We start from the raw sequence: 17,168 nt of genomic DNA on the forward strand, positions 1-17,168 counted from the left end.
ACATATAGTTTTTAATTTTAATAAATAATTAATAATTTTAATCTATGTGACATTTTAAGTCAATGACTCTAGTAGAAATAACTTTACAATTTTTTATGTAAAAACTATGAAAAAAATTACAATTTTTATTATTATTTTATGTAAAGATAACTGTTTAGATTATTTCTACGTATAATTGTATTTTTTATGGAATTGTACTTGTTTTAGAATATTTCAATGTGTAATTTTTATATCAACTTATGCGATTTGGACTATATTTGTAATGTTTTATAACTTAATGTAGAAAATTGTAAATATTTTGGACTTTTAAGATTACTTATTTCTATTTATTATAATACTAATAAAAGTTTCGTAAAAGTTGTAGAAACTTGTAAAATTTTTGTAAATATTTTTTAAAACTTATTATAACTTTATTCAACTGATCATGAATTTCTACAATTTTTACAAATTTATAATTTGTTGATGAAAATTTTAATTTTTTATAAGAACATGAATTGTTGTAAAATTATTTCCACCAAGTGAGTCAATACATTTTATAAGCAATGAGTAATAAACATTTTTATTTTTGTAATCTGTAATTAAAATTTTGTTAATACATGTTTTTCTTGATAACAGTTTGGATGATACGTGATTATATCTCTTGGCAAATATATTTTCATGAAGATTGCTTGTGAGAATTAAAATATTATAAGAAAAATAATAAATATTAAAAAGATATTAATCTTACAATACCGATAAAGGTAAATTGTTGCGCAAAAGATACTGTAATAATCTTCTTATAATAATGCGTAAAAAAAAAATATACAAGTTATAGTTATTTAAACTGCGCTAAGAAAAACGATACACTAGAAAGATAGGAAAAACTAAGAAATTTCATTTTATACTAAATACTAGAATATATATGTATTATATGCCAAATAACGATAGCTAATGATAATAACATAAGTTAAAATATATATATATATATATATATATATATATATATATATATATATATATATATGATACAGTTATCATATCTAGGGGATTTTAAAACGAAATTGAAGTTTTAAATATTTCTGTATTTTGAGAAACTTTAATGCCGATTGCGTGAGAACATTAGTTTTCCAATGGTGGATGACATAATAAATTTCATATTGTTTTTTAAATTGACATAACGTATCGAAAAATTATTGTTTCAAGTTCTGCCAACGCATTTTGAAGGTGAGAATTTGAACGTATTTTTTATCCCATTGAGTTACGTCAATTGATTCACACCATGCAGCTCATTAAACTGGACTTTCTATTAATCGATTTTATAGGTCTTTATTTTGTCATCTGCTATTAGAAAATTAATAATCTTGTTTAGTAATTACATGATCCACACGCACATTTGTGACCCTTTTTTATTTTAATTTGCGCGCGACTACACTTTATCTACCGCGCCTCTATAATTATACACTATGCGTTCGAATTTTACTGCCAGTATTAAAAATCTATAGTTTACGTTACATACACTATACATTTCTTAGTACTGGCAGTTAATGGCAGTGAAATTCGAACGTAGAGACAGAGAGACACGGCGGAGACTCTCTCTCTCTAGCGCAGGACAAGAAAGGACCAGTAGGTCTAGAGCGAGTATACAGATAGCATTTATTATAGTGATAGAAAATAGTTCAGTATATTACAAGCAAAATTTACTGTACAAATCTCATACATTCGGCATTAAAAGTTTCTCATAATACAGACTTCAAGCTTTATTTTCGTTTTTCAATCATCTCGACACAATAATTATTAAGTGTGTTATAAGCGTTTAAAATTTCATATTTTTTCCTATCTTTTCACCGCTCTTTTATTGGCGGAGTGTATAACTTGAGTCATTACATTAATTAGTTTAAAAACAGCTCAACAAAATATCAATTATATTTTGCTATTACATTTTTCATACACACGCACACGCAACGCACATGTAACAAAAGGTAATGAATAATCTTCTTAAGCTTTCGACGAAAGCTGAAGAAAAGGATGATTTTCGTAAAAAAGTCATTGTGTTCTATAGCTCTATATCTGGACGAATGCTGTGAAGATCAGCACAATTGTTCTGTATTGATTACATCAATATAGGAAAAAATAAGAAATAATAATAAAAATAAGAAATAAAGAAATTAAATTTGTGATTGGTACGATCGTAAAGCATCGTCGTATAAATACATCGCCTGATGGCTGTTGAATGGAAGAAAAGGACGAGTTTCACTTTAAATGTAAAGCTACGTTTGTAGAAGAGACATTGATTTCTATAGCATGATATCTGGCCGAATGCTGCGAATAGTCATCAGCACATTTGTTTAAAATATAGAAAATTTTATCAAGCCCACTATATTGATTCTCACGGACGATAATAAATTATGTTATATGCAAAAAGATATAAAAACACATTTTTTTTTATTTTAGATGATATATCAATCACGATAGATCAATAATACATCAATCAATAAATCGATATGTTGATCACGATAAATCGATAATATAGAGATAGGATATTTTTTTAGATTCGAAGGCTCTTATGTATCAAATGAAAACCTAGTAGAAGATTAATGTCCAAATAATATTGCAGCAATTCTCAAAACACACTTTTTTATTGTAGATGATATATCGATATGTCCACGATAAATCAATAATATAGAAATTCAATACTATAGGATCAATAATATAAGTTATTTTTTTTTAGATTCGAAGGCCCTTATTATATATCAAATGAAAGCAGAAGGTTATCCAGACGATATCGCAGTAATTCCCAAAATTTTCAATATTAATTAACATTATTATAGAATGTAAAAGTTTTAATAAAAATATTAAAATGTATATAAATGTATTTTAATATTAAAATTTTTGTAATATATTATGATATTCTAGGGGTTATAAAATTAAATGTAGTATATTAAGATTGTATAAATAATAGAATATATTAAGACTATAGAATTATGTCAGAATCATGTGCGTGCCATAATATAAATATTCATTTACATTTATCTGATCAACTAATCAAAATCGTGAATTAATGATATATATATATATATATATATATATATATATATATATATATACATAATCAATATATAATTGTCTTTTTTATATTCTTATTAATTAATATTTTTATCATAAAGTTTCTAGTCTTGTAAACGACGACGGATCCTTAACCATATCCCAGATTTACTTGTCAATGAAAAAGTAGTCGGCTCAAACTGTAAGGGAACATCAGTCTTCTCACTTAGTTCCACTTTATAATCCTTCATGAGAGTAACAAGACCTACTTTTGTTTGGGTGTAAGCAAACTTCATTCCTGTTTATAATAATGCAAAAATAAAAAGTTATATGAAAAGTATACACTATTAATAAGTTTTATACACTATAAAGTAAGCATATATTACAATGTTTTAAAAAGATGAAAGACTTTTTAATATGCATATAAAAAATATATGCATATAGCAAAATAATATATGTTACAATATATTTTATACAAATATTGTTCAATTATTAAATGTTTTATTAATCTGTTTAAATATATTACCAATACACTTTCGTGGTCCATCGCCGAAAGGTAGGTAAGGGTCTTTTTCATGAGGCTTTTTATTTTCATCAAGAAATCGATCCGGGTCAAATGCATTTGGATTTTTATAATAAAGCGGATCATGCTGGATTGCATAAATAGGCACGAGAATTTTTGTGCCTTTTTCTAAAACAATATTTGAATCGCGAATTTTGTACGATTTTTCGCAGATTCTTTGTAATGAACCAATGGGCGGATACTTCCTAAGCGTTTCTAAAAGTGTAGTATTTTTTAAAATCATTAATATATATATATATATATATATATATATATATATAAAATATATATACATATATGTATATATATATATATATATATATATATATAAATATATGTTATATATTTTTTATCAATTTCTTCATATTACTGTAAATACAATTATATAATAATTTGTAATTGTGTTAATATATAAAATCATGTGTCGTTCTACATTTTTTGTTTAAGTTTTATATATACAAAGCTCAAAATACATATTAATAAAAAATAATGTAATTTGAAATAAAAGTAAATAAAAAATTATTGATAAATAACTTCTTTTTATCTTCCGAATTTAATTTTTATAACAATTTTTTGACATTGAACCTTAGAATTATGTTATGTTAGATTAGTGGCCAACCGTTAATAATAATTATAATAAAATGAGTAATCAGTGATCTCACTAGCAATTACTGAATTTTGTAAACATATTTATAATACATTATATTTTTCAATCATCATTTTTATTTGGGTGAAAACTTACCACGAACGACACAATGGAGATATTTCATTTCAGATATAATATCGTAAGAGAAACAGCCGTGTTTCTTGTAGGCAGTCTGTATTTCGTCGTATAACTTTTCTTGAATTTCAGGATTAGCAGCCAACTCATATATACTGAAGCCCATAGCCGTCGATGAAGTATCGAAGCCAGCGAAAAAGAACATAAAAGTCTGAGCTGCGATGAGTTTGTCATCGATGACTGAAACATATATCAAAATGATTGATTTTTTTATGCCATTGCAAACTAATTATTTATAGAAATATAAATAAATTATATAAATAAAATACATAAATAAGTCATTTTTTACACATACACACACACACACACGCACACACGCACACACGCGCACACGCGCACATAGACACACACACATATATATATATATATATATATATATATATATATATATATATATATGTGCGTCTAAAAATTTAATCAATTTATATTCAAATTTACAAAAGCTTAGCTTTCTTCTCTGATTATGTTTTGCATATAAATAGATTGTCATCAGTTATATGTGTACTTATTATTAATTATATATGTATAATTCTAAATAATGATAAATAGCATTAGAAAATATCTAAGTTATAATATTATTAAAAATATAAATATTTATTTAATTATGTAAACTTAATTTTTAATTACATATTAATATATATATAATTATATATAATTAAATACATAATTATAAATATTTTATAATTAAATATATGTATAAACTGCAGAATAAAAGTATCTTAAATAAATAACGAGATCTTTTTATACCTATATTGTTAGAATCAGATGCCACATTTTGTGATTGTGTTAGTGCACAGTCTTCCGTCTTGGTTTCCTTAATTTTTAAGTTTATCAAAGCTTGTATAATATCATTTCGTGTTGCGTTATTTACTTGTCTATATGTAATTATTTCTTTCACTATCCTCATGAAGTAGACACTAACCTTTATAAGAGAGAAATGCAACAAATATAAATTAAAATTTAAATTAAATAAACAGATTTGTTTTTCTTGCTATTTACTTGTAATAATATTAATAAATTAATACATTACATCCCGAGGTATTAAGCACATCGAAAACCGTTTGAATATTCCGGGGATGTATTCACGTATATATCTCTTTATTTTTATCTCCAAGGACATATCCACGACCTTTTTACACATTTTTAGAAATTCGGAATTACCATTTTGTATCGAGTTAACTTTGAATCCGAAAAAACAAGTTGCAATGATCTCGATGGTAAATTTCATAGAAAGATTTCGAAATTCGACGGGCTCTTCGTTATCTGCATATTGATCTACAAATTGCTAAAGACAGTTACTATTAGTTTACTATTAGTTTAGTGCAAGATCTGTAACTTGACAAATAGTGCGTGAAAATGTTATTTTATTGTTAGTATTTAAAACTGTTTTGTTGTAGGAGCAATGCATTTTGAGAATTTTTTGGGATGGATTTTGTTTTGCTACATTTAATGAGTTTCAAAGCTTTGTATTTAATAAATTTTATGCCGCGGATGTTATATTTAAATTAGCTTATAATTATAAAATTTTTATTTAATATTACTTGGAATTAATTTATATTTACACAAAATTTTACTATAGCTATACTATAGCTATACTATTGCTATACTAAAAATAATATAGATTTACAGATTAAATATAAAATTCTCTCTCCTTTTTTCTTTTTCTCCCTCTTAAATATTTATAATATTTAAATTATTATATTATATATTCTCAATATAATATAATGACTGCCAAGTTAAAGTTGGATTTATCACAACATATTTCTTTTTAAAAGATTAAGTTTGAACATAAATAATGTACAAATGTAATAGAACGTGTTATATGCATAATCGTTATCTTCATAAATTATTTCTTATTTATATTCATAAATTACTTTATATTTATTATTTATTTTTATTATTAATTATAAATTCTATATTTTTTTATAAGTAGGTAACATGATTAGAACGACCAAACTAGCCAATAAATTCTTTATTTAATACTACGACTTTTCGACCATTTGGTTGTGGTCCTTTTCAAGTGTCACTATAATGAATAACAAATTAATAATAAATTAAGCACAGAAGATAAACGCGACAAAATCGATCAAAGACAAATTAACTTGGTACATACATTCGAGTAAAACAAAGATGTATAACAATGTGTTGTACACGTGGAAGGTAATTAAACATTTCGCTGTTGTAAATATTAATAAGACGAACCAACAAGTGACGAAACACGTCTTGTCAAAACAAATCTTGAAACTGAACTGCCGATTTTTTAAAAGAACATTTTAAACGACCTTTATTATCTTGTTGTAAATATTATTTAGATTTTCTGTGTGTCTCTTTGTAAGTTTATTGTGTTGTTGTTAAGTTTCTTGATAAAAACATTTCGGCTCTATTTCTCTCTTTTTTACAAATTTCTCGTTGTGTAAAATATATGGGCTATCCCACTCAAATTTATGTCCGAATTCTGATCTATGTTTACTAATTACAGATTGACCCGAAGGATGCAATTTAATATTTTTAAAATGTTCTTTAAGCCGTGTGCGTAAATGTCTTATAGTTTGGCCTATGTAAAACGCATCACAATCCTTACAACAAATTTTATATACGACATTAGTTCTATTATCAATGTGTAACATATCTTTGCCACGTCTTATCAATGTGTTAAGCTTATTAGTTACTATCGAAGCAACATTTAAACCAGTATCACGTATTGAACCGCGCAAACAAGAACTAAAATACTACCTTAACATAAGGTAGTAACATAAAAAAGGTGTTCGGCTGTAATTTTTTCGTACATTCATGAACATTAGTGGTTTTACGGTTTTTCAAAACATTAATCCTTTTTTGGATGTGTCACTCAACAAATTGTTCAGGGAAACAATTATTACGTAACGTTTTACAAACTATATTTATATTCTCTTTGTGAGATCTGGCATCCGAGAGCAATAAGGCGTGATCAACGAGATGATATATAGTATTTATTTTATACTTCGTTGGGTGGTTAGAATGATAGGCTTCTTAAACCAGTTAATTATAAGTGTGTTGTCGACACGCATAATCGTTGTATTTAAAAAACTAATGGAATTGTTATGTTCTATTTCAAAAGTAAATTTCAATCGAGAGTGAAAATTATTAAAGATCTCTACCATCTCATCTATGCCTGTGTGCGGAACTACTGCAAAAATGTCGTCAACATATCGATAATAGGCGGCGACGTTAAAACCTAAAGAATGTAGACAATGTGACTCTAGGTCATCCATGACTATGTCGGCTAAAATCGGGGATAAGGGAGAACCCATAGGACTTCCAAAGATTTGTTCATAAAAATGGCCATTAAAACTAAAACTGGTCGAGTCCAAAATCAATTCTATTATACGTAAAAATTGAGGGAGAGTAAAGCTCGTGATGGGAGTAATGTCTTTCTAACGTTTCTTGATGGCACTCAAAACTAAATCCTTAGGGATATTAGTAAATAAAGAACTCACGTCCAATGATATTATCAAATCATTGTTATCGATAATAGTATCCTTGATCTTAGTGAAAAAGGACCAACATTAATATGTGAGGTTGGCTTTTTTATTGATCTATGTAGTATGCCATGTATGTATGTGGAGACGTTATCCAAAGAGCTACCAACAGACGAAACAATAACTCTTAAAGGAAATCTTGGTTTATGGATCTTGGGTAGACCATAACAGCGAGATAGATTACCGTTAGTGCACTTAAGATGTTTGTACGTTCTTTCATCAATCAATTCATTATCAAACCATGATTTTAATAGTGTATTTATCTTATTCGTAAGCGGTTTAATTGGATCTTTATTTATCTTTCTGTAGGTAAGTTCATCATTCAATAACAATTCCATTTGTAGCAAATAATCAGTCTTATTCATTACCACAGTGGCTTGACCCTTGTCAGCCTTGGTGACTAAAATGTCTTTATTGTCAAATAAAAACTTTTTTGAACGTGAAAAAGCACCAAGAATATGCTTGTCGACATAACTTAAGTGTTTTTTCGAACTCAAAAATCTCTGGAGTGTATTAGCAACAGAAATTCTCGTTGTTTCTAACGAATCAGTGGGAATCTTATCTGAACAAGACTCAAAATTCTTGACAACTTCTAGTACAAAATTGACTCGATCATTACTGCGTGACGAATTAATAGGTAACGCAAAATTATCACCCAAGCTCAGAAGCATGGATACATTGTCGGGAATTGTCTTACTACTAATGTTCACAGGCCATTTAGATGTGTCAATGTTTGAAAAAGAATCTTCTTTGGAAGGATTTTTTTATAAAACTTTGATACTTGTATAAAATAAAACCATTTTACTAAAAATATTATGCTCATAAAAAAATGTATTGAAAATGGCATATGAGATACCTTCAACTTTTCTGACACTTCTGTTATTAATTCAAATACGTGTCGAATTTTGTTGGGTGCAAAAAGTGGGGTGAGCTTCGTGCGTAATTTTCGCCATCGTTGTCCACTCAAATTTACTAAATGTGCGCTAAGTGGATCAGCGTGTTCGTTTATCATTATGCCACGATCTAAATAGAATTATGAATAAATAATTACAATCATTAAATGTAATTATGTTTATTAGAATATATTACCGCTATGAAAATTGTATTAAAATTTTATTATATATTGCTTAAAAAATTAAGGCTACTTGTATATTATCGTAATTATAGGAACAGAAGAAAAAATAAATGATAAAAACGGATGCACTAAAAATTTCAGGAAACTAATTATTGCAATAACAAAGGTCTATAGCTAGCAGAACAGCTTGGATAAAAATATCTGTAGAATAGAAAAGAAAAAAAGCTAAAACAGTTAAAAGACGAGATTTTGTGATTAAAAAAGAAGAGAGTGACTTACTTTGAAAGTAGATAAAGTCTTTCACGAGAACACACTTAATTAGTTTCGGATCTCTCAACAGAAGGACCGGTGTTGCAAGCTCGTATATACCGACAAACGGATAACCTTCGTACTTTGTATATATCATTTGAAGGCTTTCAGCAACTGTAATCTTTAGCATCGATAAATTTTGGATATTTTTGAAAAATGAAAATTTAGAACCAGGCACATTTCTTCTTAACCAATAGGTATAAAGTCTCCAATAATAATACAATAATAAGATACACGATAATATCAGCAGCAATAATAGAACCATTTTTACAGTAACGGATTAATACCATAAAATATTTACTATTAAAGTATCTGAAATGCAAATAAATTATGTAATTACTTTTACAAGTAACTATTAAATAAAGTTAAAAGAAATTAAATTAAATTTTATTTTATAACTGAACACAATGTCTCACATATTTTATTATAGACCTATATACGTATTATGTTGAATATCGAATAACTTATCAATCTTGTATACGTTTCATATAAAAGTAAATAGACAAATGTGTTAAAAATGCTTTCTAACTTATAATAAGAATAGTGGTACATTGACATACTTTGATTATACTTATTTTTTTTAAATGCGTTTAAAATTATAAAAATGTTGTTTGTCTGTTTCTCTGGTTAATATTTCAAGATTCGAAAGATGCGCGCATAACTGTAAGCTATATGCAGAGAAACGCAGCATTATATACCTACTCTTGCATAACACCAATACGCAAGTCTGGTTTTTGGATCAAGGTTTCATAATGAAGTTACTTTCTTTTAGTTAAATAAGATGTTTTCTCTTACTTTTTTTATTTATCATTGATATTTTTTATTTACAATGATAACTGCAGCATTGTGTGTGTGTGGATAAATAGCATCTAATCGGTCACTTTAATATTTATATATGTATTTATTCAAGTAAATATATTTATTATAAATAATAATTAAATAAATTTAAAAAAACTTTTCGTTTTTGAACTGATATAATACATTGATCTCTATTTAAAATAAATATTAATAATTTTGATGTACTTAAACATATACCCTCTGTCCAAAAAGAAACCGAACTTTTCGAAAATAGAAGAAACAAATAATGCCATCTGCTTTATCTTATTTGCCATTTGATCAATTAGAAACCGAGTTATAGTACCAAGAGTCACAGTGGTTTTGTCGAACGGTCAGAAAATGAATTTCAAATAAAGAACTGCGATTGACTTTTGTGTTAAACTGGATAAAAGTTTTACTCAAACGCATCAAATGCTTTAAAAAGCATACAGTAATGAATGCTTATCCCTACTCAAGTTTACGAGGAGGAGGATTACACACAAAATGATTTGTAACTTCGATAAATATAAAGCCATGTGTGCTATTCTACCTTTTTGTTTGTTTGTTATTTGTATAATACACGAAGTTTTTAATAATAAAAAAAGCCTATGTGATTATACGAAAAATTGTTGATAAAAACAACTTATATCTTATCTTTTAAATATAATTTTTTAGTTTAATGTCTTCCATTGACACAACCTACATAGAAAATTGTCTGTAAAGTTGTTGTTACGATGCCAATAATTTTTGCACTAGCTTATTTTTGAAAAATTAGATACAGAAAGATGCGATAACATTGTGCTATTAAACTCATATAAGTTCTAATTTTAAAAACGACCAATTGATGACAATATGTTAACATTGATTTACTACTCGCATACAAAAGATTTAACAGCAATTTATATTTTTGTCGATTTGTTATTTACAATTAACGGCACATTGACAATTTATAGACGTTATGGAACATACTATTATAATATATTGTAACGTTATTTCATGACATCTTTTGATAAATATTTTTTCAATGATTAAAAATATATAATAAATCAATAAAATTTAAATAACTCAATTTATAAAATTTAAGATTTTATATATATGAAGATTAGGTTTTTTTATTTTACATCTTAACTAGATGTAAAAAGTTGATTTTCACTTATTCGGATATTCATCTGTGTTTAAACAATTAATTCAAGATCTGGAATCTTTTGATCGTTAATTGTACGTAAAACAAATATATAATATATGCATTAATTTGTTCAATATGATATTAAATCACGCTTGGTTATCTAGAATATTTGCCATAGATTACTTGCTACAACACACGACGCATAAATCTTCTGATATTTTATCACTGCTAGCTGCTATTACTTGTATTATTTGTATTTTTACATTAAGTCTGAAAATAAAAGCTTTTGATAAAATAACCTTGGCAGTATTGTTTAACTTGAAAAACGGTATACAGATTCCTACTAGGACTTGGTACATACAGAAGTAAGTATGATTGTTTGTATAATTTTATAAGCAATTGTGAATTTTGTAAACAAAAATTATACATTGTAATTGAACATTACACAAATTTTAACAACTAATTTTTAATTTCTTTTTAACATTGTAATTTCTCTATTTTTTTCTAAAATTTTTTGGTCAGAATATATCATAGGCGTGCTTTCTTTTTCTCTCTTTCTCTGTTCAAGTATTCAAGTTATACATATACAGCATATATGTACAAAATTCTATTTGAAATTATAATTTTATTTTATAATGATTTAAAGATCATCATCAATTATCGAGCAAACTGAAGATGCTATGGATGCTTTGTTGGATGTTTCGATTGTGTCTATACCCATAAAACTAAAAAGAAAATTGAGACAAAATCTTTCATGATTGCAGCGCGAGAGTCGAAAGAGTTTTCTTTATTACTATTGAGACATGTTTGTGTTGTTATATCTGAATCTTTATCTCATCTCTATCTTTATTAAATATTAATAAAATTGATTATTATTATCACACATTTAACCAGCACTTTTTTCTTTATTTTTTATGTTATTAATTGATAAGAAACGAGATCGAAGGTGGTTCTGATTAAGTATTGGCTATTTATAAATAGTACATAAATGGATTATAAAAAACAGTAGATGGATAATACGTGCAGCGTAGAATCAGAAGAGTAGATGTTAATGTTGGTAAATACCTATTAATACTCTTTCAACGTAGACATGCCAAATTCATTGCAAGTTATTGAAAGTGTATTTTTATAATAATATGTTATTAAATGTATTTTCATTTTAATTTTTCTATATTATAAATTAAGTGTCTATATTATAAATTAATATTGATAAACGCTGAGGATTCTTGAAATCGAATTAGAAATAAAATTTGATATCCTATTGTTTATAACATTAATAATATCTAATCACATTTCTTTTTTCATTAATTGTAAGCATCGATTTAAATTGCGTATTAACATTTGTTTAATAAATAGCAGTATCTCTCTTACATTATATTGTTAAAAATTAATGATTACTTTTAATATGATTTCTATAATTAATTATAATAAACATTTTTGTCATTAACAATAGATTTCTAAAATGCTTAAATATAAATAAAAGTTACATTGATTATTAATATAAATTTAAAAAATATAAGATTTGTTTCAAATTGTTGGACAAAAATTGTATTAAAGCTGAACAATTGTTGGTATTTATATTATTTTTATATTTTTAATATATCTTTCGCAACATATAAAACATATAACATATTTAGTAGACTTTATGACGAAAATCTATCTTTATTTCTCTTTTTCTTATAAGATTGTATTACTTTTTAGAGTGCATTACTTTTTCAATATATACTTTACATACAATATATGATCGTACGTGGCATTGTCGCGTTTCCAATTTTTTGTTTTGTACAAAAAAGTATTTTCTTATTATTTATTATTATTTGTGATTGTTCAGTATTTTTGATTGCACAGTAATTTGAAATCGTGTACCACACATAACATTTACGCTAATTGTTACACATTTAACAGCATTATAAAGTCTCTCTGCAATACACGTAATAAGGGATATATTGTCGCAGTACTTATTTTTACTGACAATTTTGTTATTTCTATTTCAGACCATTTTTTGCTGACGTAATGGTTGATATTCCAACAGTCACGTTCTCTAATAGACATAAAATGCTGATGTTGGGCTTCGGAACTGGCAAAGTAAATTTTTCATTGTACATATGACAATGACAGAAGATTGCACGTTAGAATTATATATGTTATAAATAATCACATGTTCTTCATTTGTGCACGTTTAAAATTTAAGTAAATGTACAATAAAATTTAGAAACTAAAATTTACTATGAGAAATCTTTTTATGGAATTAATAAATCTTTAAAGAAGACGACTCTTTACGAAGTATTATTTACGATTAAAATATAGATATTACATTATTTTTTTAAATATGCAGCCTGTAAATAAGAACGATACAGCAAGAGCGATTAAGGAAGCAATAAATCTTGGATATCGGCATATTGATATGGCTTTTTTTTACGATAACGAGAAAGAGATCGGGGAAGTTATCCACGAAAAAATTAAAGATGGTAGTGTAAACAGGAAAGATTTATTTATTACCACAAAGGTAAGATCAAGGCACAAATACAATTTAAACACATTCATTTAAAATCTTTAATGTCTTTTATACTATCTATTCTCTCTCTATAAACCGTCGCTTTAAATTGCAATAAAAGAATGTAAACGTTTATTATAAATTAATTAAAATATTTTGCTTTGTAAAGGCTATAGCCAGATAAGCATACTAAAAGTGCTCCTGACGAGTTTTCAAATAATATTTGGCCTGTCATTTCTTTATTGTAAAAAAAATTTTCCTCAACATTTCAGCTCCTTAACTTTATTATTTCCTGAGTTATCGAGAAAAATGTCATTTTTAGTTTTTATTTTTTTTTTCTGTAAATATTTGAGATGATCTCATATCGGTTTCTTTCTGAATATTTATTAACAAAAAACACAAAAATAAATTTTTTTATTAATCTCGAATTAAAACTCGATTTTTTAAAAAAGATTAAAATTAAGAAGTAGCCTTCTTAACATGTTTCTTTTGAGATTTAATCATCAAACTTTTAGAGAATTATTCTTTTTATATGTCTCAATACTCTTAAATTTTTTCAATTTTTTCAATTTGCAACATGATAAAAAAACATAAAAATCTTTTTTTTATTATTTTTTGATAATAAGACGGAAAATTATATATTTTGTTTGTAATAATTATAATAGTAATGATAATAGTAATAATAATTGTAATAGTTATAATTACACTGCAAAAATAATTTTCACAAATACAACTTTAAAATAAACTTTTCAATTATATTTGTAGAAAAAAAATAAAAATTGAAAATAACGTTTTTCTAGATAACTTAGAAAATAATAAAGTTAGGGAGCTGAAATTTTAAGGAAAACCTTTTTACAGTGAGGACATAGTCCAAATGTTATTTGAAAAGTTGTCGGGGGCATTTTTAGTATGCTTATCTAGCTGTAGCCTTTAATTAACATTTATATTTTATTGTCCTAGCTGTGGAATAATTGCCACAAAGAAGAGCTTGTTGTTCAGGCTTGTAAAAAATCATTGGCCAATCTTGGTTTGGAGTATATAGATCTCTATTTAATGCACTGGCCATTTGCTTTTAAGGTAAGAATTATTGACAAAAAATAAAACAGCAAAAAAATTGCACATTTTATTTAAGCTTTCTGACTACAAAACTATTTAAAAATTTTAATAATAACGATTTATCCGAGACGCAAAAATAATTACATAGTTATTTAATAATAAAAATGAAAATTTACTAATATCAGAAGTTGAAGAAAGATGTGCGAATTCTAACATGTAAAGCGGAGCACGATATTATAATCTTTCAGCAAATATCTTTGGAACATTCGTCTAAGAAATACTATATTTTTTAGGAAGAAGATGATTTGCTGCCTCAGGATAAAAATGGAAATCTGATTGAATCTGATGTCGATTACCTGGAAACGTGGAGAGGAATGGAACAGAGTGTTAAACTAGGATTAACTCGTAGTATTGGGATCAGTAACTTTAATTCTGAACAAATAAGCCGTCTACTTGGATTGGCTAAAATCGCGCCTGTTAATAATCAGGTATATGTTAAATATATTTTCTATCAGTTTTACATTTTCTAAGGTTCACTTTACTCATTGTATCTTATAATACAAATAGTAATAATCGCTTAAAAATTCTAATCACGTGAAGAAAATATTAGTTTCAATAATTACTTAAAAAATCGTAAAAAATTGTCACTCTTTATTAACAATAAAATAAAACGCTTATTAACAATGAGATATGTCTAAAATAATAGTGAATACTTGAACTTGCACTGGTTTTATATATTAATTTTTTTCATTGATAAATAACTTTTCCAATTCTTCTATGTTTCTAAAACATATTTCATAAGCTTAATGTTATATTAATATGTATTATATTATATATTATATTATATAAACAAATTATATATTACATTATTTATATATTAATGTTAATATTTATTTCACATATATTATAATGCTGTAAGGTTTTTTAATGTTAAAAAGTTTTAATCAATTAAGTTTAAATATTTAATTGTAGATTGAAGTTTATATAAACTTAAATCAAGAGAAATTAATAGATTTTTGTAAGAAATGCAACATTACTGTAACTGGTTATTCTCCTTTGGGACAGCCGGGAAAATTAGGTACTGAAAGTAAATTAGATAATTTTATAATACTGGACATCGCAAAAAAATATAATAAAACTCCGGCTCAAATAGCGCTTTGATATGTGGTATGTAATAAAGAAAAAATAGTGTGTATTAATTAACGATAGTTAATAAATAATAACTATAAATGTATGCTATATTTTATTATATTTATATTAGTTTCAACACAGAGTTGTACCGATATCAAGATCTGTAACTATAAGTCGAATCAAAGAGAATATAGAATTTTTTGATTTTATATTGACATCCGATGAAATAAACGCTATTCGAAAACTCGGCACTGCAAAGAGAGTAGTAGATTTCAATGTGTAAGTATTATATAATGAATTAAATATAATAAATTAAAATTTATTATTTATCGTTTTTTATGAATGCGAATACTTTAATCAATTTATCCAAATCCTTTAGTCAATATTTCAATGAAGCATTTTATCCTTTTTTGGGTGTTGTACGTTCAAGAATAATGAAAAACCTGAATTGTGTGATTATCATAAATTATCTGCAATTTAATATTTTTCTGTTTTTTTACGCAATAATTACTTTTTCTGTGTTTTAGAGCAAAGAATTTTAAATACTTTCCTTTCAACATTCCATTTTAAATGAAACTAATGTGAAAAAAAGAAAAAGATAGCTTTTAGTTGATAGAAGAGGACATATATATACAGATAAAGGATAAGACACACATATATATATATATATATATATATATATATTCATGAGCGTAGCCAGGATTCAATTATTCAGGAGGAAGGGAAGCAACAATTTTTCATATAATTAAAATTTATTGTTATTATTATTGTTATTATTATTATTATTGTTGTTATTATTGTTATTATTGTTGTTATTATTGTTATTATTATTATTATTGTTATTATTATTATTATTATTATTATTATTATTACTATTATTATAAACGGGAAAAATTTCTCTTTAATAATATACAATAAAAGAAAAAGAATACATAAGTAGATACAAATGTAATAAACATTAAAGAAGTTAAATTAACAAAGTTAAATTTTGAAAAAAATAGAAAAAATTAATCCAGAGAAAATATAAAATAAAAATATTTAGATAAACTATTGTAAAACTTAACGCATATATATTATATTGTGTACAAAACTGTGTGATTAAGTAAAATAGATTAAACCATTATTAATTACCGCAATTACAAACCATTAATAATATTATTTAGAAATAATCCGTAAAACAATTGGCGATGATATTACAGTTATCGAATGGAATTATTGCAATAAATGTAAGTCAATGAGAATTTATGATATTTTAATAAATTAAAACTTCAAAAAATCT

At 25.6% G+C, this 17,168-nt stretch overlaps 2 protein-coding genes across 2 annotated transcripts; one reads left to right on the plus strand and one right to left on the minus strand.

Annotated features, from left to right (window-relative positions):
- Positions 1 to 997: 997 nt before the first annotated feature.
- LOC140670980 (probable cytochrome P450 6a13) lies at positions 998 to 9,531 on the minus strand. Its single transcript, XM_072901942.1, has 7 exons — positions 9,237 to 9,531; positions 8,739 to 8,905; positions 5,395 to 5,649; positions 5,112 to 5,286; positions 4,326 to 4,544; positions 3,548 to 3,799; positions 998 to 3,319 (listed from the first exon to the last, which is right to left on the minus strand). The coding sequence occupies exons 1-7, from the start codon at positions 9,529 to 9,531 to the stop codon at positions 3,147 to 3,149; spliced, it is 1,536 nt and encodes a 511-aa protein (XP_072758043.1). The 3' UTR covers positions 998 to 3,146.
- Positions 9,532 to 12,201: 2,670 nt separating this feature from the next.
- Positions 12,202 to 16,172, plus strand: LOC140676067 (aldo-keto reductase 1B). The gene is given in 7 exon segments (XM_072910768.1): positions 12,202 to 12,265; positions 13,203 to 13,293; positions 13,544 to 13,714; positions 14,663 to 14,779; positions 15,052 to 15,246; positions 15,731 to 15,925; positions 16,020 to 16,172. Coding segments are annotated over 6 exon segments (903 nt in total). The 5' UTR covers positions 12,202 to 12,265; positions 13,203 to 13,221.
- Positions 16,173 to 17,168: the final 996 nt, after the last annotated feature.

This window comes from Anoplolepis gracilipes, chromosome 1 (assembly GCF_047496725.1).
Source record: "Anoplolepis gracilipes chromosome 1, ASM4749672v1, whole genome shotgun sequence".
In the NCBI taxonomy this organism is placed as follows: Eukaryota; Metazoa; Arthropoda; class Insecta; order Hymenoptera; family Formicidae; genus Anoplolepis; species Anoplolepis gracilipes.